General features: G+C 47.1%; 1 protein-coding gene across 5 annotated transcripts in view; it reads left to right on the top strand.

Moving 5' to 3' along the window:
• LOC119430996 (nuclear respiratory factor 1-like) overlaps positions 1 to 23560 on the top strand; it is a 157795-nt gene that overhangs the window by 37855 nt on the left and 96380 nt on the right. For all 5 annotated transcript variants that reach the window (XR_005187954.2, XM_037698462.2, XM_049657073.1 and 2 more), the window contains exons 4-5: positions 3757 to 3853; positions 12966 to 13145. Coding sequence is in view for 4 of the 5 variants with exons in the window: in XM_037698462.2 (XP_037554390.1) it covers positions 3757 to 3853; positions 12966 to 13145 (277 nt within the window). In the remaining variant the exon portion in view is untranslated. The remainder of the gene's footprint in view (positions 1 to 3756; positions 3854 to 12965; positions 13146 to 23560) is intronic.

Below are 23560 nucleotides of genomic sequence, written 5' to 3'. Positions count from 1 at the left end.
CAAGAAAATCGCCGAAGTGGATCGTCGCAGAATACATCCTGCTTCGGTTTCGTGCTAGCACGCCTCTCGCTTCAACGTGACCTATAAGCGACGAAAACACAGCGCGCGGCGGACTCTTCCCATTGCAGATCGCTTTCAAGAAAATCGCCGAAGTGGATCGTCGCAGAATACGTCCTGCTTCGATTCACTGAAACCCTTCTGCGTTGCTTTGCTCGTGAAAATCCTCTCCTTTTTGCGCCAGTTCCGCACGCTAGTTTCGGATTCTTCGAATGCCCATGATGCGGCCCAATTTTCGTCTGATCATTGATCATGATCATTTTCGTTTTAAATGCGGCATCCTGATGAACTCACCACTTTATGGTGATAGAGCAGACGCACAAAATGGGAAGACAGACGGTAGACTAATGTGTAAACACATCGCTAATTAGCACATGGAGGAAGCTACGGCAGTTAGGCTAGAGTGTAGCTATACTCGAAGCGCATGCAAGGTGGCCATTTTTAAATGCCGAGGGCTATGTGGTAACGCTGATTTAGGGTCGTACTCGATTCTAACGCGCACGCAATGTTTGGACCTGTTTTATTGGAAAAAAAAAGTATGTGATAGTTCGAGTAAGTATGGTATTTTGGATTAGATTTGATTTCGCTTCCAAGAGTTAACATTTACTCAATTTTTGCCATTTTCATTTTCTGCTTTTGTTTGGAACCGAGAATCTTCAATTCGCTGTATAAATATTGCTTCTTGGTTCTACACTATTCTCTGAATATCAGGGCTTTCTTGATAGATTTGCATAGTAGGTACATTGTTAATCCAAGGCTTTTATAGAGGACGTTTTGCGGAAAATGTCTTTGATGGAATGCATTGATCTGCAAAGGAAGGAGTTTCTCTTTGAATATATGCCACAAGTTTTCAATATCCACTGTGTCACTATAGTACACAAATTTCTGCGGAAATTTGTCTAGTTTGTGGCCCATTGCAGTATAATTACCTTTATCATAAAAGATAACTTTTCTCACACATGATGCATTCATCTGATGCCTATCGCACGCTACAGTTGCTGTTAGTAGTACTTCACGATTTTTTATCCCTGGTGTAACAATAACTGAGCTCACTTAGTCACTTCATTACGAAAAAAATAAATCTGGAATGCTACTACCCATTCTAGTGGGAAAGTTAGCAAACTGTAATAACCCGTGTTCTTGTGTTAGCTCATACAAAGTAGACTGAGCAGCTGTATGTGCACTCAACGATGGGTGATAATCTTGTCACTATATCTGGCATATTAAAGTCACCTGAAAATAGTATTGATTCTGAGGATACATACGTTAATGATCTTCACAAACTTAAAAATGGTTCTGTACTTCTGTTTTTCGGTTGCCAACAAAAAGAACCTGCAATGAGGCTGCTCCCGTTCGAGAAAGCCAGCCGGCACCAAATAGAGACTGATGAATCATCCACTTGTTTCAACTGGTGTGTTGGTTACGTCATCATGCACGAGAATAAGTACTCCTCCACCATGTGGATCACGATCCCTGCAGTATCCTGAAGGAAATATTTCAGTGTTAGAAACTTCAGGCACCGACCAAGACTCTGTTCCAATAACAAGGCGAGGTCGCGCTCGCCTTGTTATCGAGTGTGCACCACTACGGTGCGCTCTTTCGATGGCGGAAGACTTTACCATTACGCCCATCTTTTGAGTGCATATTGTGATGGAGCGTCAAATAGATTCAAAGTAAAGTGCAATTTATAAACAGACTATTTACAGAGACGGCCAAGATGGCTGAACATGCGCAATGGCCTGGTGATTGTCATTTTCTTCGTTAGTCCAAGGAGGTGGCTTGTAACATCTAACCTCCCCAGCGGGCGGAGTGCCGTTTCTGCGCAGTCTAATTACACAAGGAGGAGGAGGAGGAGGCGGAGTCTTCTTCGTTTGTCCAAGGAGGTGGCTTGTAACATCTAACCTCCCCAGAGGGTGGAGCGCCGTCTCTGCGCATTAACACAAGGAGGAGGAGGAGGAGGCGGAGTCTTCTTCGTTTGTCCAAGGAGGTGGCTTGTAACATCTAACCTCCCCAGCGGGCGGAGTGCCGTTTCTGCGCAGTCTAATTACACAAGGAGGAGGAGGAGGCGGAGTCTTCTTCGTTTGTCCAAGGAGGTGGCTTGTAACATCTAACCTCCCCAGAGGGTGGAGCGCCGTCTCTGCGCATTAACACAAGGAGGAGGAGGAGGAGGCGGAGTCTTCTTCGTTTGTCCAAGGAGGTGGCTTGTAACATCTAAGCTCCCCAGCGGGTCGAGCACCGTCTCTGCGCAGTCTAATTACACAAGCAGGAGGAGGCGGAGTCTTCTTCGTTAGTCCAAGGAGGTGGCTTGTAACATCTAACCTCCCCAGTGGGCGGAGTGCCGTTTCTGCGCAGTCTAATTACACAAGGAAAGGGAGGAGGCGGAGTCTTCGTTTGTCCAAGGAGGTGGCTTGTAACATCTAACCTCCCCAACCGCCGGAGCGCCGTCTCTGTGCAGTCTAATTACACAAGCAGGAGGAGGCGGAGTCTTCTTCGTTTGTCCAAGGAGGTGGCTTGTAACATCTAACCTCCCCAACCGGCGGAGCGCCGTCTCTGTGCAGTCTAATTACACAGGGAGGAGGAGGCGGAAAAGTACGGTTTCAACCAGAATATGTGCGCAACGTCATGAGGTGATAGGGCTGATAGTGAAGAGCTGTCCAGTCATGCAATCTCATAGTTAAGGTCACTAAGTTGCCGTAAAGCCTTGTAAGGTCCGGTCTAACGTGGCAAAAGCTTTTTGGAAAGACAGACCTACTCAACTATATGGAATCCAGAGATGTACAAGAGATCCCGGAGAAAAGCAGAGGTGTCGGTGGCTGCAGTCATAGCGGTCCTTTTGAAAAAATTGCAAGTCGGATAGTTGCTAATGAGTGACCTGATGTGCCAGATGGGCTCGAGCGGCAGCATCGGGCATAGTCTGTGCTATGTTTTACAACAGCAGGTAGTAGCATGTGCATGTCAAAAGGCAATGCTGGGTGATCACCTGACTAGCGAATAGACATGTCCAGATATGCTTTTGGAATTGAGAACCTATTGACCTGATGTTTCTAGCCTACCTAGAAGCAAGGTAGGGTGTGGTCTCAATATTTAAGTGGCCTTTTAAGAACGAGAAAAGGAATTATTTAAGTCTAGCTAATTTCTGGCACTGAGGCAGTGTAGGCAAATCAAGCAACCGAAGCATTTCAGAAACAGAGTCAGTACGATAATACTGGGAAAGAATGAGCCTTGCGAATTTTTTCTGTATTTTCTCAATGCGGTTTATTAATCGTGATTGAAACGGACCCCATATTACATCTTAAAGCGATCTGTGATGTGGACAAAGTACGCCATGCCCAGTTCCGGTAGGTTTGCGAGTGCGGTGCATTTAAAAATTGTTTCGTTCTCCTTGAAGTGAGAGACAGCACAAAGGTCAATTCGCTCGCTGCTACTGCTGCCGCGCTTTCGAACTCCAGCGTTTAGACGGCGAGTTTCCGCGGTCATCGAGCGAGATCTGTGCATGTTTACCTGTGTGTGCGCGACACCATGCTTGTTAATTTAGTTAATAAGGGAATGTTTACAAGCTTATACGGGCCGATAAAACTAATATCCTTACTTTGTATAGCTGTCTACTAATTTGCTGTTGCAATCGATGCTTTGCCTTTTGGGCGAAACGTCGACATTTTTTCAACAGTGGCATGTGTTGTTGTTTCCCAACACCTGCAGGAAACTGAAGGCAACCATTGATGAATACACGACACGTGTTGGCCAACAAGCTGTGGTGCTGGCGGTCACCCCTGGGAAGCCCCAGAACCACTTCAAGGTGCGTGCCATTTTTGTCTTTGCTTGCCAGGGTTGTGTATCGGCTTTGTCATTGTCCGGCTGGCTGACCCCATGCACAGTCTGTGCTGCAAGCATGCATTACAATAGGCAGCTGATGTGTCTTGCAGGGTGGGGCAGTTTTGTGCATTGCTCAGAGACAAATTTCTAGCGTGGTGCCTCAAAATCTTTTTGAGAGCCTCAGATGAGAAAAGGCACAACTGTGACATGCTGGCACAGTTCCCTTTGCCATGCTTGGTGCATTACTCTTTCTTAAAGGGCAACTTCGGCAATCTTTCGATGTCGAGGGTCGTAAAAAAAATTTGCTGGGTATGTTCCTCTGCACACTTCCGCCATGTCCTGAAAAAAGCAGGTGTGAGAGTTTTGCAGATTTTTTTACAAATGAATTTAATCCCTTCAAACCAATATTTTGGCACCAATGTACACAAGGCATCGTCAAACTACGACCGTATGGTGTGTTTTCCTGCCGCTAGATCGCATGTAAACAAGAAGAGGCGATCAAGAACAGTAGCCGCCTACTCTATCAGCTTGCCCGCAATACTCACCCACCCGTCTCACGTGAAAACGCCGGCACACACTCAGTTCCTTATTCTGGTACTAGCATATCTCCTCCCAGGTTGTCGCACACCACACATTTAGCTATTGGCACCAACCCTATTACAATAAGCTTCTTCACCTATCTGTTTTACAGTGAGTCGTGTAGTGCCATTGGAAGTGTACTGCACGCCTTTAGTTGGCGATACAGTTAAACCTGGATATAACGAAATTGACAAATTCCCGAAAAACTTCGTTTTAAAGAGGATTTCGTTATATGCAGGTTCGGCACGGAAATTCGAAAAATAAACGTTTACCGAATTTACTCGATTCTAACGCGCCCTCAATTGTAACGCGCACCCGTTTTCCGTTTTCGTCGAAGCACTCATCCTCGGAATGTCACACCAGGTACCGGATGCGTGGATGCGTGTCATTTCGCACAAGCGCGAGGCATCGGAAACGAAGAGCGAGCGTCACAATGGCGTCGTATAGCGTTACAGTAGAACCTTGCTGTTACGTTCCCGGGGGCTGCGTTTTCCCAGCTGTTACGTCGTTTTCGACCGGTCCCGGCACAGCTCCCATAGAACTCAATGCATTGGTAACCCCGCTGTTGCGTCGCAACTGTGGGACCGTTCCCGCATCATACGTTGCGAACTGCCACCCCGCACCGGCCCGAGCAGCCATTTTGACTTTTCATGTCGCTTGGCTTGGTGGCTTGACGATGGCATTGGCCGCCCAAAGTGCCGGGGGCGACAACTATGACGTATTTTATTTTCGGTTTCCGCCAGCAAAAGTATGGCCCTTGAGATCCGTATTTGCTATATAAAGATGGAGTCCATGACACGTTGTGGCCCTAAAATTGGTTTTGGCTCATAGATATTCCGTATATAAGGGTGCGGCCACGCTAGCGGCAAAAAACGCGCGCGTCATGCAGCGAGCGGCAAATTGCTGCGCGTCAGCGCCTTGCCGCAAGGCCACCGTGGCACGCGCGTCTCGCCGCGCGGCAGCGCGATAAGATCTCCCGCGCTCTCCGAACGGGCGACCAACACCGCGAGCGCTCGTTGTTTCATGCGAGAGACGACAATAGTCGATTGAAAACCCGGCGCGGACCGGCGGCGTTCCGGTTGTGATGGCTCCGTGACGTCACCCTCGTCGCTCTTGATTGGTTCTTCATCTCGCGGCACGTGGCATTTGCCGCAGAACCAATTTCGCGCGGCACGCCGCAAGACCCCGATTCCTGCCGCTTTTGCCGCGCGTTTCTGACGCGCGTTTTTGCTGCGTGTTTTTGCCGCTAGCGTGGCCATACAGGGCGATAACGCAGTCGCTGCGCGCCGTATGCTGTATGTGCGAGCGAAAACGTGGGAGGGGAGCCGACGACCGCGTCTAAATCTCGCACGCGCAAGAAAAGCAGGGAGGAAGCGCGCCTTCTTCCGTTGCGCTCGAGGCACCGGCGAGGGAGCGAGGGGGGAGGGATAGCGGGGCTGCGCGCGTTCGTGCATGCCGTATCTTGAAAGCGATCTGCGTTGGGGCAGAGTCTAGCAGTGTAGGTGCGTCGGCGGCTCGTAGCTTTCTGCGTGCTGTGTGTTCTCGGCACTCAGTTTGCGTTGAAGCGATAGACAACAGCACGAAGGTCACTTCGCTCGCTTCTCCAGCGGCGCTTCGACACGCCGCCAGCGTTTGACAGCACGTGTCCGCGCTCATCGAGTCTGATGTGCCACAGCGTGTACCAGCGCGTCGGCAACATCAGCTGGAAAAGGAGAGAGTGCCGGCTTGGCGGGCTAGGCCGGCTGCAGCAAGCGGCAGGATCAGATTTGAATGAAGGGAGGGGGAAAGGTCACGCCCGCGGCGGCAAGATCGCCGGGTCGAGGGATGCAGGGCCGCCTCGCACACGCACGCACACGTGCGCTCGCTTCGCATTCCATTGTGGCGGAGAAGGTGCTTTCGGTTGTTGCTCGCGCAAAAATGACAAAATTTTGGACGAAATCTCTAGGTGGTCTCAAGGTGGTCGGAGGGGAAAATTCGTTATATCGAGGGGGTCTCCTGCTGCCACTTCGTTGCGTAGAGGTCTTAAATACGTGTGCTTCTATGGAGTAACGGCGGGGAATCGAAAAACTTCGTTATATCCAGGAATTCGTTATATGGAGGTTCGTTATAAGCAGGTTTAACTGTAACTCAAATGCACCACGATTCGCTGTTGCAAGTGGGGCGATGTGCGTGTCACATTTCACTCCAGTGTCGCCCACTACCTGCTCTTTCGAAGTGCAAAAATCGTGAAATCGGGTTTTATCAAGTTTTACCCGAAAATGACGGTCCCTATGTTATAAATAGCCAATGCGCTCGAACTGCAGGTCAGATTTCGACAATCGATGATCGTGATAACCGCTTCGTTGTCATCTGAGTGTCGCTTGTTCTTGTGTGTGTGAAAACTTTTTATTTACAAAAGTCCTGAGGCTCGACTATTTCAAGCCGAGGCGGGCCGCACCCACGATGGCACCGTTAGGCCCAGCCCTTCAGGGACATCGTGGGCCCTCTGGACAGCCCGTAGCTGATCTTGAAAAGATGAACTCTTTAGCATCTTCTTCCAATGGAGCCATTCTTCTTCAGGGTTGGTGAGAGTGGCAGGGCATCCCGTGAGCATGTGTCTGATCCTAATGATGCCATTGCACGCATGACAATCTTTCTTGACCTCCCTTTCTGGATAAATTTTATCAAGGTGGTACGGCATGGGATAAGTTCCTGTTTGTAATAGTCTCATTGAAACTGTCTGAACCCTGTTCAGCTGTGAATGTGGCAATGGAAACTGTCTGCGTCCTAGATACTAGTGTTTAGTTATCTCGTTATATGTTAATAAATTATCTCTAAATTCCCCGGCCTGGTGGTGGACGGGCTCGGTTGTGACTGTGACGGCTAGTAAGTCCTCGTGCCAAGTCATGAGTAACCTCATTGAGGTTAGCCCGGGTCTCGTCCACTTCTCCCATATGCGCAGGAAACCATTGGATTTCAGTTCTCATACTCATAGTGTTTTCAATAAGTTTAGCTCTAACTGCGGCCACGTAGCCTTTATCGAAACCCTTTATAGCAGCTTTGGAATTGGCTTAGAATTGGCCACCATGGAATCCTTGGTAAAGACAGTGATGGCATCTTGCACCTTCCCTTGAATGTTTGCTACTACGGCAGTATATGCTTCTTTCCCTGTCACCCAGGCAGCATCTACGAAAGTTGATGCTGCTGTTGTATCTCCCGCAAGAGTACTTTAGCTTTTGCCTTTCTCCTTTTGATATTGTGCTCTGGGTGCATGTTTCTAGGGAGAGGGGTGGTTCTAATCAGATCCCTAATCTCAGCTCGTAACTCCACTTCATCCTCCAGTGGGCGCCTTGACTCTTGTGCCCATACAGTGGAACCTCGATTATACGTCCCCCGGTTATGCGACAACCCGCATTTTGCGACGAATTGGTTTGGTCCTGGCAAAACCCCCATAAAAATAATGTAATAATAATCTTGATTATACGGCGAAATTTTACACCGACCCGCCTCGTATGACACCTCTCTGGTGCCGTCCGAAAAAGGAAAAAAAATGAGAGAAAGAGAAAAGTTCTAAGCAGACGCAGGCTGGCACGTAAGCACACTGCAGGCGGCTGAAAACGGGTGTGCAATGCCGTATTTACCGGAATATAATGCGACCGCGATTGTAACGCAAGGGGCGACTTTCCAGTCAAGCGAAATAAAGAAAATAAAACCGCTAATGTAACGTGAGATGAATGCAAAAAGAAATGGTACCTTTATTCAAGGAATCGCAATTCCGAAATTTTCTCTTCACTCGTAATGGTCATCTGAAGAGGAGACGGAGCTTTCCTCGGGTGGTCTTCTCTGGCGATCACTTTAGTAGATAGTTTCACTTTCGCGAAACTTCGTATGACTTGGCATTATTGTGATTGGCCGTTTCACTTTGAGAACAATCGCTCACGAAGATAATGAACGAGCCATCGACCCCGTCCGAGCCATCCTGACCATGACGAATTATGGCCAGCAGTTGAGCTCTGCCGGGAGGGGACCTTTCTTCAGGTGACTCGTCAACCGCCCGCACTGCCGCTCCAGAGACGGGGTCAGTGTGCCTCCCCCGTTCGTGCCCAGTGAGGTGCCTGTGCTTGGCATGAAACTCCTTTTGGAGAATAAGTGCTACGACCTCTGGATTGGCGGGACATGGTGAAATCAGTCTCCTAACACCGGATTGGGGGAAAGCGACGGGACAAAGGGAATGAAGGTGTTAAAAGGGGGGACGCACGCTCGGTGAACCTCTTCAACAACTGGAACTTGAACGAAAACCTCATATCTTCAGCACTTCTTGAAATACTCTTGTAAATATGTAATATAAACGTGTGTTTAAGTCTTGCGTGTCGGGCCCAACCCCACGTCCTCTTACTCCTTCAGCCGAATGAATACCCCAAATATTAGGACCCCCAGTCGCAACAGCACTGCAAGCGTCCCAAATGTTTCTGGCGCTGTCCTAAGCTCGCAATCAATGCCAAGAGAGCTGTCGGCAGTATACTTCAAGGGTGCCATGACGAGCCGAGTCTCGATAAAGTTAAACTATCTCTCAAAAGTGATCGCCCGAGAATTATCATCTTCCATGCCATCGAGCTTGTTTGACAAATATTTAAGGTACTTTAAAGACCGCACAAACCATTTCATTCGGGGTCAGTACCAGGCCACTTCCATGTTGCACAGGGCCTTCCCGACTGGCCTTGCATTAACTCTTTCCCTAGCATGGGGAAAATAGGTGTTTTTTGTATGTTACGGCAGATGTTTTTTTTTTTTTTTCAGAAGGAACTACTGCACTCAATATTTAATGTAATACATAAAAAGAAAGCTAAATGAATGCACTTCTCACGCATAAAAGCTTTATTAATGAGATGTATGTCACAAAAAATATATAAATTGTTAAAATCAAGATTGTGCGACAAAATTGAACATAGTTTGTAAAGACACGCTTGTATCTACGAAGAAAAAAATGTTACGAAAATTATGCGATATACAAAATGTATTGCCGTCCATTAGGCACTATCTCCGAAAAAATTGAAATTTTTGATTGAACAGTTATTCCGGTACAAAAATTTAACTGTAAGCACTAGACTTGGGCGTGCCAGGCTGCGGCCGCCAATGTTCCGGGCTGGTTTGCATCATCGTCGCTTTCAGACTCAAAGTCCAACCAAAAGTCGACGTCCTCTGACTCGCTGCTATTTTTGTATACCTCTCAGTAATCTTTTTCTTTTTTTCAAAAAATTTACCTTGTACCGCTACCTATGATTTTAAGAGATCAGGTCGTATCCATCTTTTCCCTGCTTTTTTTCCACCAGTACTCTAATTGTCTCTTGCTTATCCCTACGGCTGATCTGTTGATACACATGCCTCATCTAGTTCCGAATATTTGCTCCGGTATGTTTTGGTCCTTAGACAACCGGCTCGAGCTTCAAATAGCAAGGCACCGCCCTTTGTGTTTTCGTACAGATTTTCCCTTCTACTTTGTTCTTTGCATCCAATTCACGGTCTCCATTTCTCTCACTTTCTTTCTGATGACTCCTGGTTGTCTATTTACAGTTTCGATTATCCTGTACTTGTTTGCTAACTTCCTTGACCTCTTCCTCCATTGTGTGTCCACGCTTTTCATGTCGAGATACTTGTGCACTTTAGCCGCCCATTTATTTTCATCCATATTCCGGAGCCTTTCTTCAAAACTAATTTTGCTGTGTGCTTCTCTGACTTCAAAAGAGGACCAACCCATGTCACCCTGCACTGCCTCATGTGTGGTTTTACCGTGGGCTCCCAAAGCCAACCGGCCTACTGATCTTTGGTTAACTTCCAAACCCGCCAATATATCCGATTTTAAGCATAGAATGGCATTTGCGAATGTTAGCGCTGGCACCATTACTCCTTTCCAGATTCCACGCACCACCTCATACTTATTGTGGCCCCACAGTACTCTGTGTTTCATTATTGCTGCATTCCGCTTCCCCTTTATTTTCAGATTATCTTGGTGGTTGCTTGAGTAATTCTTTCCTTCGTTTATGTGTACGCCGAGGTACTTATATTGCTTCACTATGGGTATATATGACTTGCTGTTGAATTGACACCACGTAGATTCACTGCAATCAAACCTCGATATAACGAAATTCGAGATGTAACATACCATTTTTATTTCCCCATCTTAGTTCTATTGAATTAACGAAACTTCGATATAACGAAATTCGCGATTTAACGAAGTTTTTTGCCGCAAATATAACTTCGTTATATTGAGGTTTGACTGTATTAAACTGAAAATATGACAAGTATTCAATACAACATAACTTCACTACTCCAGCTCTAGAGGGCAAGAAAGCACATGATTCTAGTCAACATTGTAGCGTTAAAAAAATATTTTGCAGACCTTCATGCAAGACTGATATGTAGTCAGTGCTGGTATACTAATTTGGTGTTCCCTTTAATAAGAATAGACGATGCAGTACATCTTGCTTCCTAGGTGCGCAAGTTGCTAAAAGCTTGCAATCATCCTTGCTATCCAATGCTAGTAGACTGCCAAGTATGTGCAGCACCGTGTTTGTGGCACCGACGCAAACAGGCCCGCCAAAGCTTCGCCTTTGCTTTGCGAGGTCTGTAGTGTTCCAGAAATCGGCTGGGCTAGCCCACTCCGCCACCAGCGCTTGCACGCTGTTGGGGCAGCAGTTGAGGTGTGTGCACCCTGCACTTTTGGACCACATCATCTGTTTTTGTTTTTTCATTATTATTTATTCTTTTTTGAGGGTGAGAAGTGCAGGTAACGCTGTAGCTTGTACGGCATATGCTGCATCATTAACAGGTCCTGCGCACTGCGATGCACGCTCATCAGTACCAACGTTATAAAAAGCTGCCTGTGCGCCTCCTGTATGACGGAGGTCGGCAGGCGTGGCACTTCTTTTTTGCAAGTTTTCATTTGTCAAAGAATTCCTTCTTGTGTTCGTATGACTTTCATTTTTGTCTGGCATGAATGGAGAGTATGTAGCAGCAAGGGCCAAATCTGCCACAAGATGTAAGCTTTGGGATAAATTTTCTGATATTCGATTTGATATCCTACTTTTTTTTTCTTGAGCCAATTCGATGTTCAATTCCAAATGTAAAAGTTTGTTAATTTGAATTTCACAGGGACACTTAACGAGTTCAAATTAAACCAAATTCGAACTAACGAAGGTCATTGAAAAACAGCCAGTATTGTGACCGGGTTGCTAGAAAGCACTTGTAACTCACAATATTTATTGACTAAAATAATCTGTGATCACTGTTTTCTTCTTTTCTGAAAGCGATGGTCATCAGTTTGTCTTTGAAAGTGCGAAAGTGACGCAGCTTCATCTTCACCCTCCTTGAAGTTGAAAAAAACTCGTGTACCGTGCTTTATGTTTATGTCAAAGAACCCCTCATATACAACTCCCTCAGCAATTTGGCCATTATGGACGCCTTTCTTACTGTTTTAGTTTTTATTAGTTACAGTTAGCACGAGTTAAGTCGTAGGCTCGGTTTGAGTGCTGAATTAAATTTTATGCGCAAGTGTCAATTGACCCATTGAGCGAAATGCAGCTCCACTAACGGGAAACCTGGGGAGGTGCAAAGCAGGCAGTGATGCACCGCTAATGGGCTCATACTGCCCTAAGCAATGGCTCATAACCCCGTAAGCGCTGCCTTACGACGACAGAATAAAAGTGAAATTCTATGCTGGAATGATGAGCGGCAACGCAGAAGCAGTGGCACGAGCCGCTTGCTTTAACGTGATTACGACGAAAGGAGACGCCGACAGCCTGAGCGCAAAAGCTGCTTCGCACCTAAAGTAGCCGCGCGACGCCGAGAGCCTGCATTACAGTAGCCGATAGATTTTTCGGACTTGATGGATATTCTGCACTTCATATATGCTTCGTCAGGGTTCCCATAGCGCTAATTCAATTTTGTGACCGATTTTTCGGACGAATTTAGGCCCCAAAGTTCGATTTTCCGGACTAAATCGCTTGTTCTGAGCCACACTACCCGATCTTGGGGGCCACCATGTTGGATTTTCCGCTGGCTTTGCTTCTAGTGGCTCGCTCTAGGGCCTCTAAGATTGGGAACGCATGCCATCAATAGAGAGTGCACGCCATCCTCTCGTCTCAATGCCCATGCCCACTCTTCTTGGGCTGACAAAACGCCCTAGGGGACGGCACTTCTTCCGTTTTGTTTCTTTTTTTTTCGGTCAGCACTGTTATCGTAACCACTTATTGCGGGTTCCTTTTTCTTATCACTGCATGGCAGCGCTCAGTTTGAATTATTGATGGAGGAGCCGATGCGCGTGCAAAATGAGTTGGTTTACTCATAAGCACCTATGCAGCGTGGCCAGACCGCAACAGTCAGTTCGAATTATCCAAAAGTTCAAACTAATGAGGTGTGAATTAACGAGCTTTTACTGTATTCAGTATTCGCACACCCCTGCAGTACTTTGTTACATTGAAGTAAGTTGTCTGTATGCTGTATAATGAAAGTGTCGTTTGAATTGTACGATTCCTTGGCAGGTGTTTGGAGCCCACCCGCTGGAGACCGTGGTGCGTGCTTGCCGAGGCGTCCTGGTTGGGGAGCTAGAGGCAGCGCTGGCCCAGCAGGCCCCGCCACAAACGCAGGATGACCCGACACTGCACGAGCTGCCCCCACTCGTCGTTGATGGCATCCCTACACCGGTCGAGAAGATGACTCAGGTAAATAAACAAAACTAAAATTACGGCAGAACCCATCTGACCATGAATGTTGACATCAATGCAACAGACATCGGAGCAATGTAGTGGAACACTGTCTTGCCGAAATGTATGGCGCGTGTGTGCTTCCAGGCTCCTCTCTCGTGGCCCCTTTGGATACGCTGTACCGTGTCTTTGCATGGTGCATGTCTGAATTCAGACAAGATTTTCTGTATACTACACGGGCGAGCATCACCGCCAACGTGGACACTCTCTCCGCTTGCCCCATATAGCCTCCGCAAGAGAAATGCCTTCGCTACTTTTTCCCATACTAGAGCTGGAGGAACGCGTGACGCATCCGTTGCTATCCCCGCCTTTTTCTTTTTTTTTTTCTTTCTTGCTGCGTGATGCACTTCTCGCGCGCGAGCCGTAGCGTTTGTCTTGTTTTCTGTAGCACACGGTTTTGCGCGCTGTGCATGAGTACACCTGACTAGTGAGCACTAAGGCAGATGCAAGCAGGTCACAGAGCTTGATCGTGCACTGGAACACAGTAGAAAATGACATACAGTCATTATCCAATTTTTCGGGCTCCCTAGAGGCCGCGAAAATGTCCGAAAAATTGGGTTGTCCGAAAAAAAATAATGCGTGCCTTTTACTGTCCCCAAGGGCTCAAGTCTTTCCACAGGCACGTCTGAAATAGCTCTAAAGGCCTGCCAATACACTTATTAGGCGTATCGGTGCTCGTACTGTGATAGGAGATGGCGGGTGCACGCATGTATAATTAAAGGAAACATAATGTGTGCCGCAACAGTTGTCCCTTCCTGCTCCCCAGTGAACCATTAATGTACCATAGATGTCCATAGAACATCATGTTTGAGACATTGCACACATCCTATAGATATCTATATTTCTTCAAACAACATTACAAATATGTATCATGGATAATCTAAGTCCCACCCAGATCACGTTGCTGTAACGTTGAAAGGATGTCGCAGCTGGACATAAGTAACCTCTAATAGATGTTCTTTTTGGGGATGCAGGAGGTCCATAGAACATCTAGTGGATCTTTCCTGCTGACACTATAATGAGCTGTATACCTGCGAGTGCCACAGCAGATGTACTGTTGAGTACAAATGAAATGCGAACAGCAGAGTGTGTGGCCGAAGCGTAACTAAAAGCACAGTGTGTGGCGTCGGCCAGCGATGATTGTACACATGCATGTGGTTTCGATGCGGAGTGCGGGGCTGCTTGTCCTAGTACGTATTACGTCACCTGTATTTTGTTTGAAGCTTGTATTCTCACCCCGCGATTGCAGTGCCATTCCTATCTATGATTACTTTTAAGTTTGATACAATGTTCGTGCTGTGTAATGCATTTACGAAACTAGGTGAAGTGTAGTGAATTTAAGGTGGCTAGCACTGTTGCGCATCCAATGCAATACATTTTTCGTGCTATTCAAATTACGATTAGACACTGGCAGCTTTGATGGTGGTAACAAAAGAAAAGCAATGCACGTTAGCAAGCTGGGTGCATGCCAGCTATATCACACTACAGATGTAGCGATGGTGCTAGTCACCATAACACTGTACTGCCAGGTGGGTATGGCACTGCCGAGGAGAGATGAGAAAACAACTTTCGGACAACATACAGGGTGACGTTTATCGCAATAGGGCGAGCAGCGCTGCACTCTTCCTCGAGAACTACATCCCCACGCACGTGCACAACGACTGGCTAACGACATGCACAGCATACCTTTAGTTATGCTTCGGCCACACACTCCGCTGTTCGCATTTAATTTGTCCTCGATGGTACATCTGCTGAGGCACACTAATGGCATAGTTACCCCCATTGTCGGCATGTAGCTGGTGACTTTGCTTGAAATGTTTTGTTAACGTGTAAACGTGTGAATGTGAAAATGTAAATTGCAACACTTATTAAGGTGAAATCCTTAGATGGCTCAATGGTCGAAAAATCCAATGTCCAGCGTTGCAGCACCAAAATTCAATGGCACCAAAATTGGGGATTGAACCTTCGACCTTTGGTGTTAATTAGGTCAAAGCAAATTAAGGCATAGTTCATTAAGATAGAGTTAATTGAGGCACTCTAACCCACGACCTTTGTTGGGAGTCGAAACCACTTGGAGATGTGGGCGAACCGGCCACCATCTCTAAATTATCTCAAAGTTGGATTCCAACTCACATGGTGAAGGCAGAGTCGAACCCACTACCTTGGGTGTTCATTAGAGCGAAGTTACTTAAGGCAAGTTAATTACGGCAGAGTTAATTAAGACACTCGAACCCTCAACCTTTGGTGGGAGTCGAACACATGACTTTTGGTGTTAATTAAGACAAAGTTAATTAAGATACAATTAAGGCACTCAAACCCTCGACCTTTGGTGGGAGTAGAGCCCGCAACCATTGGTGTTAATTATGATGAAGTTAATTAAGGCACAGGTAATTAAGGCACTCGAGCCCACAACTTTGGTTGGAGAAAACAATAGAAGTAACAATGCATGCGAATGAGAATGACAAATAATTTAATTAATGCTTCGTGAGTGCACAGGCTTCTGACTTCATCCTTTTCAGTGTTCGCTAAAGTGACTGTCAACTTTTATATATAGTTCTAGCTCTCATCAAAATGCAAAAACTGTGCTAACAAAACCGCAAATCCGCATTTTGATCATTATGCATCATTATAAACTTCGTTATAAAATGGCTTGTCTCACAATCCCAGTTAACGTTGTGCCTGAAAAACAGAGAAAAGAGAGGCTTATTTCCATGTTTGCACAAGCCAGGGATGTCGACATATTAGATACATTAGATGGTTCACTTTCTACTTTTGTGTCGCGGTATGACTCGGGCAACATATCTGTCGACAGCCTGTGGTGTTTTTTCAAAGATACGGTCTAACAATGCATGAACAATTTTGTCCCTTGGAAGCGAAGACAGCGACGTAGTACGAATCCTTGGATGACAAAAGAAATTGCTCGAGGAAAGTAAAAAAAGCAAGTAGGCAGCACCGGCGACACCCCTCTGCTCATAGTGCCGATAATTTATCTGAACTGCGAACTCCGCTAAAACACGACATCGAGAGGGCAAAGGACTATTATCAAAGTGTGTCTTTAAAACGTTTTCTTTCTACATCCCCGGAAAAATTCTGGCGACACCTATCTCCAAAGGAAAAAAATTATATCACGAGCCTCCTAATTAACGGTACGGCTAGAACTGATAAGAAGGAAATGGCTGATGCGCTTAACAATTACTTCTGCTCGGTGTTCACTAACGATGATGGTCTCGTTCCACATTTTACGACGCTTGAAGAAGTACCACCCATTGATGACATCACTATCAGTGAGGAGGGAATACTATCAATTTTGCTTAAACTAGACGTCAAAAAGTCATCTGGGATAGACGGAATCCCTAACGCTTTCCTACACCGATATGCTGAGTGGTGCGCAAAATTCTTATGATTAATATTTAGGAAATCACTGTCACACGCCGAAATTCCCAGTGATTGGAAGTGCGCCAGAATAACCCCAATACCCAAAAACGGTGATCCATCCATTGTTACCTCTTATAGGCCAATTTCTCTTCTCTGCACTTGTGCCAAAGTATGAGAACACATCATTTTCAAACACATTTCCAACTTTATTGAAGATAACAAAATAATCGATAGTCGCCAGCATGGTTTCCGACGAGGAGTGTCTACGAAAACGCAACTAGTAGAGAGCATTCACAACATTGCCGCAGCGTTGGATAAATCTGGTCAGGTTGACATCATATTCCTTGACTTCGAGAAAGCTTTTGGCCGTGTATCGCATCCTAAACTTCTTTTGAAACTAAGACAACTACTTAAGAACGATTCTCTCATTGCATGGATCGCAGCATACTTGTCTTTAAAGCAGCAATCAGTGTCCATCGACGATGTCAGTACAGATTCTGCCTCCGTTCATTCAGGTATCCCCCAAGGTTCTGTTCTTGGACCGTTATTCTTTTTGATCTTCATAAACGACATTTCTCAAGACATACCGGTAAAGATCCGTTTATTTGCAGACGATTGCATCCTATACAACGAAATCCACAGTACTAACGACCAGGTTTCTCTTAAGGGGGGACGCGGCTTTCGCATCGCGAAAAATGGCTAAAAAATCGATTTTTTGAAAATCAAATTTTCAGTTTCTATAACTCTTATTCTATCTGATTCCGAAATATCATCACTGAAAACCAAGTAGAAGTGCTCTAAAAAAATTGTTGTATCAGCCAAGGTGCCGAAAAATTTCGCGGAAATCGCGAAAGAACGGCGTTTTTCAAGCCACGATATCTCCGGAACGGCGCAGCCGAGCGCCGCCATCTTGGTCTCGTTGGAAAGCGCATTTCTCCGTCTTCAAATTTGCCGCTTCAGCTATCTCCTCCATACAGAAACGAGCACACAAAAAGCCAATGATTGAAGGTCTTGCCGGAGCCACCGATTGGCCGCGCCCGCCATGTGACTCCAGCGCGGTTCGCCATTGGTCCGGTGCTCGCTCCGTGACGGCGTCGTCTGCTCCGCTTGTTGCGGTCTCCTCGCGAGCTCCGGACAGTTTCCGTAATCTCGACGAGTGTTAAAGCGGGCGCTATGTGGACATCGCAGTAGCGTGGCCGATCCAGCTTTTTGTGGACGTCTCAGACCCGCGGCTAGGCATTCCGAGCATCGGCGACGCGGACTTCACGACCAAGCTTCGGGCACGGAATCCTCGGACACGAGGCTAAGCCTTTCGCGCGTAGGCGCCTAGCTCCGACTTGGCGATCAAGCACATCGCGCGCGGACTTCTCGGATCCTTGCCTAAGCATTTCGTGCATTGGCGCCTCCGACTGCGCAACTAAGCACATCGAGCGTCGACTCCTCGAGCCCGCGGCTACGCATTTCGCGCGTCGGCACATCGCTCATCGAGAGTCGACACCTCGGACCCGCGGCCAGGCATTTCGCGCGTCGGCACCTCGGACTGCGCGGCTAATCTAATCGAGCGTCGACTCCTCGAGCCCGCGGCTAGGCATTTCGCGTGTCGGCACATCGCTCATCGAGTGTCGACTCCTCGGACCCGCGGCTAGGCACTTCGCGCATCGGCACCTCGAGCGTCGACTCCTCGAGCCCGCGGCCAGATTTCGCGCGTCGGCACCTCGGACTGCGCGATTGAGCTCACCGAGCGTCTATTCTTTGGACCCGCGACCAGGCATTTCGCACATCGGCACCTCAGACCCGCGACTTAGCACATCGCGCGCCGACTCTATTACCATATTGCCACGATATCTCGTACCAATACCTATCATACCACCCCTTCATAAAAAGAAGCTCATCATGAGCTCTGTTCACTAGGCCACTTGAGCTGGCACAGACACCTGGCTGCAGAAGTGAGGCATCATACAAAAGTACAGGCTGGAAAGCACCTAGCAGCTGCATTGCTGCCTATCAGTGGCTCTCCTAACATCCATAGCCATTGTCAATGGAAGATGATCCAAAAATTCTGTAACATGGTCAATTCTACCAAAAGAAAACAATGCCTCACTGACTGTACTAGAGACTGCTATCAATGAGGCAGTCTGCAGGTACAACACTAGAACTACTGTATATTTATGCCCACATAGTTCTGCACCTCACTTGGTTTGAAACCCAGGCACCACGCTCTTTGTAGAGCACCAGTAAAGAATGCCATATGTGATGAATGAAAGAAAACGACGCCGACGACGACGAAGTGTGCACGCGCTCTTTCGCGGGTGGACCATGCATGTGAGCGATCTCGCCAAATCAGCGATGGCCCAGTGGTATTCTGAAGATGCGTCGTGCCACGATTGGGCTTACTATGGCGAGCGCGTGGCGAAATGCTTCGTGGCGAGAGACGCGCCTAGTCAGCGGGAGACGCAAGACAGCAGGCCGACGTGTCGGACGCCGACAATCAAGGCTCCAAGGAACGCGGCCGTCCCTGGAGCTGCCGCCCGACCGTTGCCCTTGGCCAAGGCGTTCGCCAGCACGAGTAATGCAGCTCGGAGCGTGGCGTGGCCTGCTGTAATACCACTTGCCGCGAGCATTGCGGATCGCGGGCAAGGCGTCTCCTTGGCCAGCTGTTCGGCGGAGCATCGTTCGTGGCCTGGCCACATTTGCGCCGAGCACTGCGGCTCGAGCGCAAGCTGTCCGCTGGGCAGGCTGACCGTTCCTGCAGCGTGCATTGCGGCTCGGATGCAGGCTGGCTGCTGAGCGGTCGTCTCCAGTTCGTCAAGAGCCATCTTCTCCTCACCGTCCTACAGCGACGCGTGTCCGACGTCGTGACGTCATCGCCCCTCATTCCCACAACCTGTCCACATACTGTGAGCTGTTACATCTTTCGAACTGTTTGGACTCCCACCAGCTTTAGCTCTTTTAGCGTGTTATGTGTGTCATGTGCGTAACGTTCGGTCCGGGTGTACTTTGCCTTTTGTGATAAATGTAGTTTGCATTTTGCATCCCGAGTCAGACTGGCTTTTCCTGCGTCCTTTTTCCTCATCGCGCGGCACGACAGACGAGTGTGACGAACGTCCCCTTTCGTAATTTTTCTTTTACACCATACAAACATGAAAAACACAGAACAAAGGCACAGCAGACCAGAGGCCACATGTCCAAGAAGCCCCACATCACAAAACACATCAAAGATTACAAATTTGGTGCGTTTTAGAGACCTGAAGAGAAGGGGAAACTTTGAGAGCCGTTTTCTCAAAACTGTTTTTTCGCCTTTCTGCTCAGTTTCTGGAGCTGATTTCTTCGTTACCGTTTGGCCTATTTTAATTCTGTTTTTTTTTTTGTCACGTTCCTTGGACTACAGTGCAGGTCGAGACAGTCTCGCATTTTTATCTTGACTTTTTATAAATTTATGGTGTGGCTATTCGTTCACTCCGAAAGTGTGCTTGGTGCGAAGGTAACTTCAAAAATGACTATCTAAAAAATTTGTGTTGCGAAAAAAAAAAGTAAGACTGTCACGACCTCCAGCACGCATTGAGGTATGCCTTCATTACTCAACGAGCCTTCCATCATGTTTTTTAAGCTCCCCAGGCCCTCCAGAAAGTTCAAGAGAGAAAAATTCTGCTCAATAAAATGTTCTCAAGGTATCACTCTGAAACTTTTATGGAAGTATCAGGGAAACATTCTAAACATTTGTGCCAATTTTCATCAAAATCCATGAAGAAATTGGGAAGTTGATTTTCAAAGCCACGTCCCCCCTTAACAGAGCCTTATCCCAGATTACAAAATGGCACTTTGTGGCAGATGCAAATAAACCACAGCAAAACGGTAGCAATGACACTTACACGTAAGATGAATCCACTCACTTTCACTTATAGTATCAGCGGTACAAATCTGTCTGTAGTTTCAAGTTACAAATATCTAGGGGTGGTTATTACATCTGATCTTCGTTGGAATGATCACGTCACCTACATACACCAGAAAGCCATGAGACAACTAGGCTACTTACGGCGAACACTTCCCAAAGCTTCGAGCGATGCAAAACGTTTGGCCTATAAAACGTATATAAGGCCAACACTCGAATATGCTGCGGCAGTATGGGATCCGCACACAAATAGAAATATAAGGAAACTAGAAAATATACAGTGAAAGGCAGCAAGGTTTATTTTTAATTCGTACAGCAGCAAAATGTCGCCAACTGCTCTGTTAATTTCTGCAAATCTGGAATCCCTACAAAGACGACGCTATCGCGAAAGGCTAAAGACATTCTACATGATATACCATGATAACCTTGGAATCGACAAAAGCACGTACTTGAAACCTCTTACACAGCGTCCAACTCGTTCTTTCCACTCAAAAAAAGTTAGCAAAATTTCTTGCAAAACTAACACTTACATGAATTCTTTCTTCCCCCGTACCATCCGCGATTGGAATCTTTTGCCCAAAGAAGTAATCGAGAGCTCTTCTGTTGCCGCCTTCACTGCCGCACTTGAAGATGTGAAATGATAGTGTTTTATCGTCAATGGCCTAGCAACGTTCCATGAAAGCGTCGCACTTATCCTCTTGCTTTTCTTTATTTGATGTTTTTCCAGTTATGTTTTCTTGATACTACGCACCACGTTGACATGTCGAGCGCATGTAACCAAATACTTTTTTTTTTTTTTTTTTCATATTGCCAAGTTTTGAGCAACGCTCTGTCTAATGCGTCCCCACGCATGTTCACATATGAACTATGCCATCTGAAATGTTATTATTGTATTCAGTGCCGTACTTGACACACCAATCGCATTTCCCCAGTTCCGTTTGCTTGTATGTACGCTCTTTTGTTGTTCGGGTGCATTTGTACCGAAAACTGTAACCCACTCCTGCCTGGAATTCAGGCTAGCAGTACTCAATAAATAAATAAATAAATAAATAAATAAAATAAAAAAAATTACAAATCCTGCAATGGATAAATGAAAAATAGTGAGTTCAGTAAGCACTAGGTAAAGCACACCAGTGAAACTCACAATGTCATACCAATGTTACTTTTTTATTTATACAACTGATAAAGCTTTATTACAAAAATGATCGGCCCCCAGCCACGTAGGCTGGGGGCCGTAGTAGGCACAGTGCCACAATTATGACTAGTAGGCACAGTGCCACAATTATAATTAAAAAGAATAAAACTGATTAGTAGGAGGTAATATCACATACTAATTAATGACCAAAAGTGCATGGCCTGCTTGCCAGCACCTGCTTCTGGGGCCACCGGATTCAAGATAGAAAGCCAGTACTTTCTAGCTGCATTGAAAAATATATGGTAAAATAAATTCCACGCAAGCAGAATCCAGAGATGGAATGTTCATCTTGATAGGCAACTTGGTCAGGCAGCTTCTCAGATCACAAAAGTGCCAATAACGTAATGCTGCCAGAGACTTAGAGATAGGCATTGCAAATGAGAAATACAGTTAAACTTGGATATAACGAAATTGACAAATGGCCGAAAAACTTCGTTATAAAGAGGATTTCGTTATATGCAGGTTCGGCACGAAAATTCGAAAAAGAAACGCTTACCGTATTTACTCGATTCTAACTCGCTCTCAGTTGTAATGCGCACCCGTTTTCCGTTTTCGTCGAAGCACTCATCCTTGGAATGTCACACCAGGTACCGGATTCGTGGGCGCGTGTCGTTTCGCACAAGCGCGAGGCATCGGAAACGAAGAGCGAGCATCACGATGGCGTCGTAGCATCCTATACCGTTACAGTAGAACCCCGCTGTTACGTTCCCGGGGGCTGCGTTTACCCGGCTGTTACGTCGTTTTCAGCCGGTCCCGGCACAGCCCCCATAGAACCCAATGCACTGGTAACCCTGCAGTTGCGTCGCAACTGTGGGACCGTTCCGGCATAATACGTTGCAAACTCCCCCGCGCCGGCCCGAGCAGCCATTTTGACTTTTCATGTCGCGTGGCTTGGTGGCTTGACGATGGCACTGGCCACCCAAAGTGCCGGGGGCGACAACTATGACGTATATTCGGTTTCCGTCAGCAAAAGTATGGCCCTTGAGATCCGTATTTGCTATATAAAGATGGTGTCTATGACGCGTTGTGGCCCTAAAATTGGTTTTGGCTCATAGATGTTCCGTATAAAGTCCAAGGGCGATAACGCAGTCGCCGCGCTCCGTATGCTGTATGTGCAAGTGAAATCGTGCGAGGGGAGCCGACGACCGCTCTAAATCTCGCGCGCACAAGAAAAGCAGGGAGGAAGCGCGCCTTCCTCCGTTGCGCTTGAGGCACCGGCGAAGGAGCGTGGGGGGAGGGATAGCGGGGCGGCGTTGTACTGTACTCTGGCATCAACCAGATGCGCGGCGGGGCGCGGCCGTATCTTGAAAGCGATTTGCGTTGGGGCAGAAGTGTAGGTGCGTCGGCGGCTTGTAGCTTTGTGCGTGCTGTGTGTTCTCGGCGCTCAGTTTGCGTTGAAGCAATAGACAGCAGCACGAAGTGACCGTGCGTCGCGTCGGCAACATCAACTGGAAAAGGAGAGAGTGCCAGCTGCAGGATCAGGTTTAAAAGAAGGGAGGGGGAAAGGTCACGCCCGCGGCGGCAAGATAGCCGGTTCGAGGAATGCAGGCCCGCCTCGCACACGCACGCACGCACACGGGCGCTCGCTTCGCATTCCGTCGTGGTGGAGAAGGTGCTTCCGGTTGCTGCTCGCGCAAAAATGACAAAATCTGGGGCGAAGTCTCTAGGTTGTCGGAGGGGAAAATTCCTTATATTGAGGGGGTCGCCCGCTGCCACTTCGTTACGTAAAGGTCTCAAGTACATGTGCTTCTATGGAGTAACGGTGGGGAATAGAAAAACTTTGTTATATCCAGGAATTCGTTATATGGAGGTTCGTTATAAGCAGATTTAACTGTATCCCTGACACTTGAAGAGGAACGCCGGAAAACAAGCGATACAAACATGTGCGAAAATTAACCATCAAAACATTGCTTC

The sequence above is a fragment of the Dermacentor silvarum genome, chromosome 10, assembly GCF_013339745.2.
Source record: "Dermacentor silvarum isolate Dsil-2018 chromosome 10, BIME_Dsil_1.4, whole genome shotgun sequence".
Lineage (NCBI taxonomy): Eukaryota > Metazoa > Arthropoda > Arachnida > Ixodida > Ixodidae > Dermacentor > Dermacentor silvarum.
Note: the sequence above shows the minus strand (reverse complement) of the source record. Positions and strands in the feature narration are given on the sequence as shown.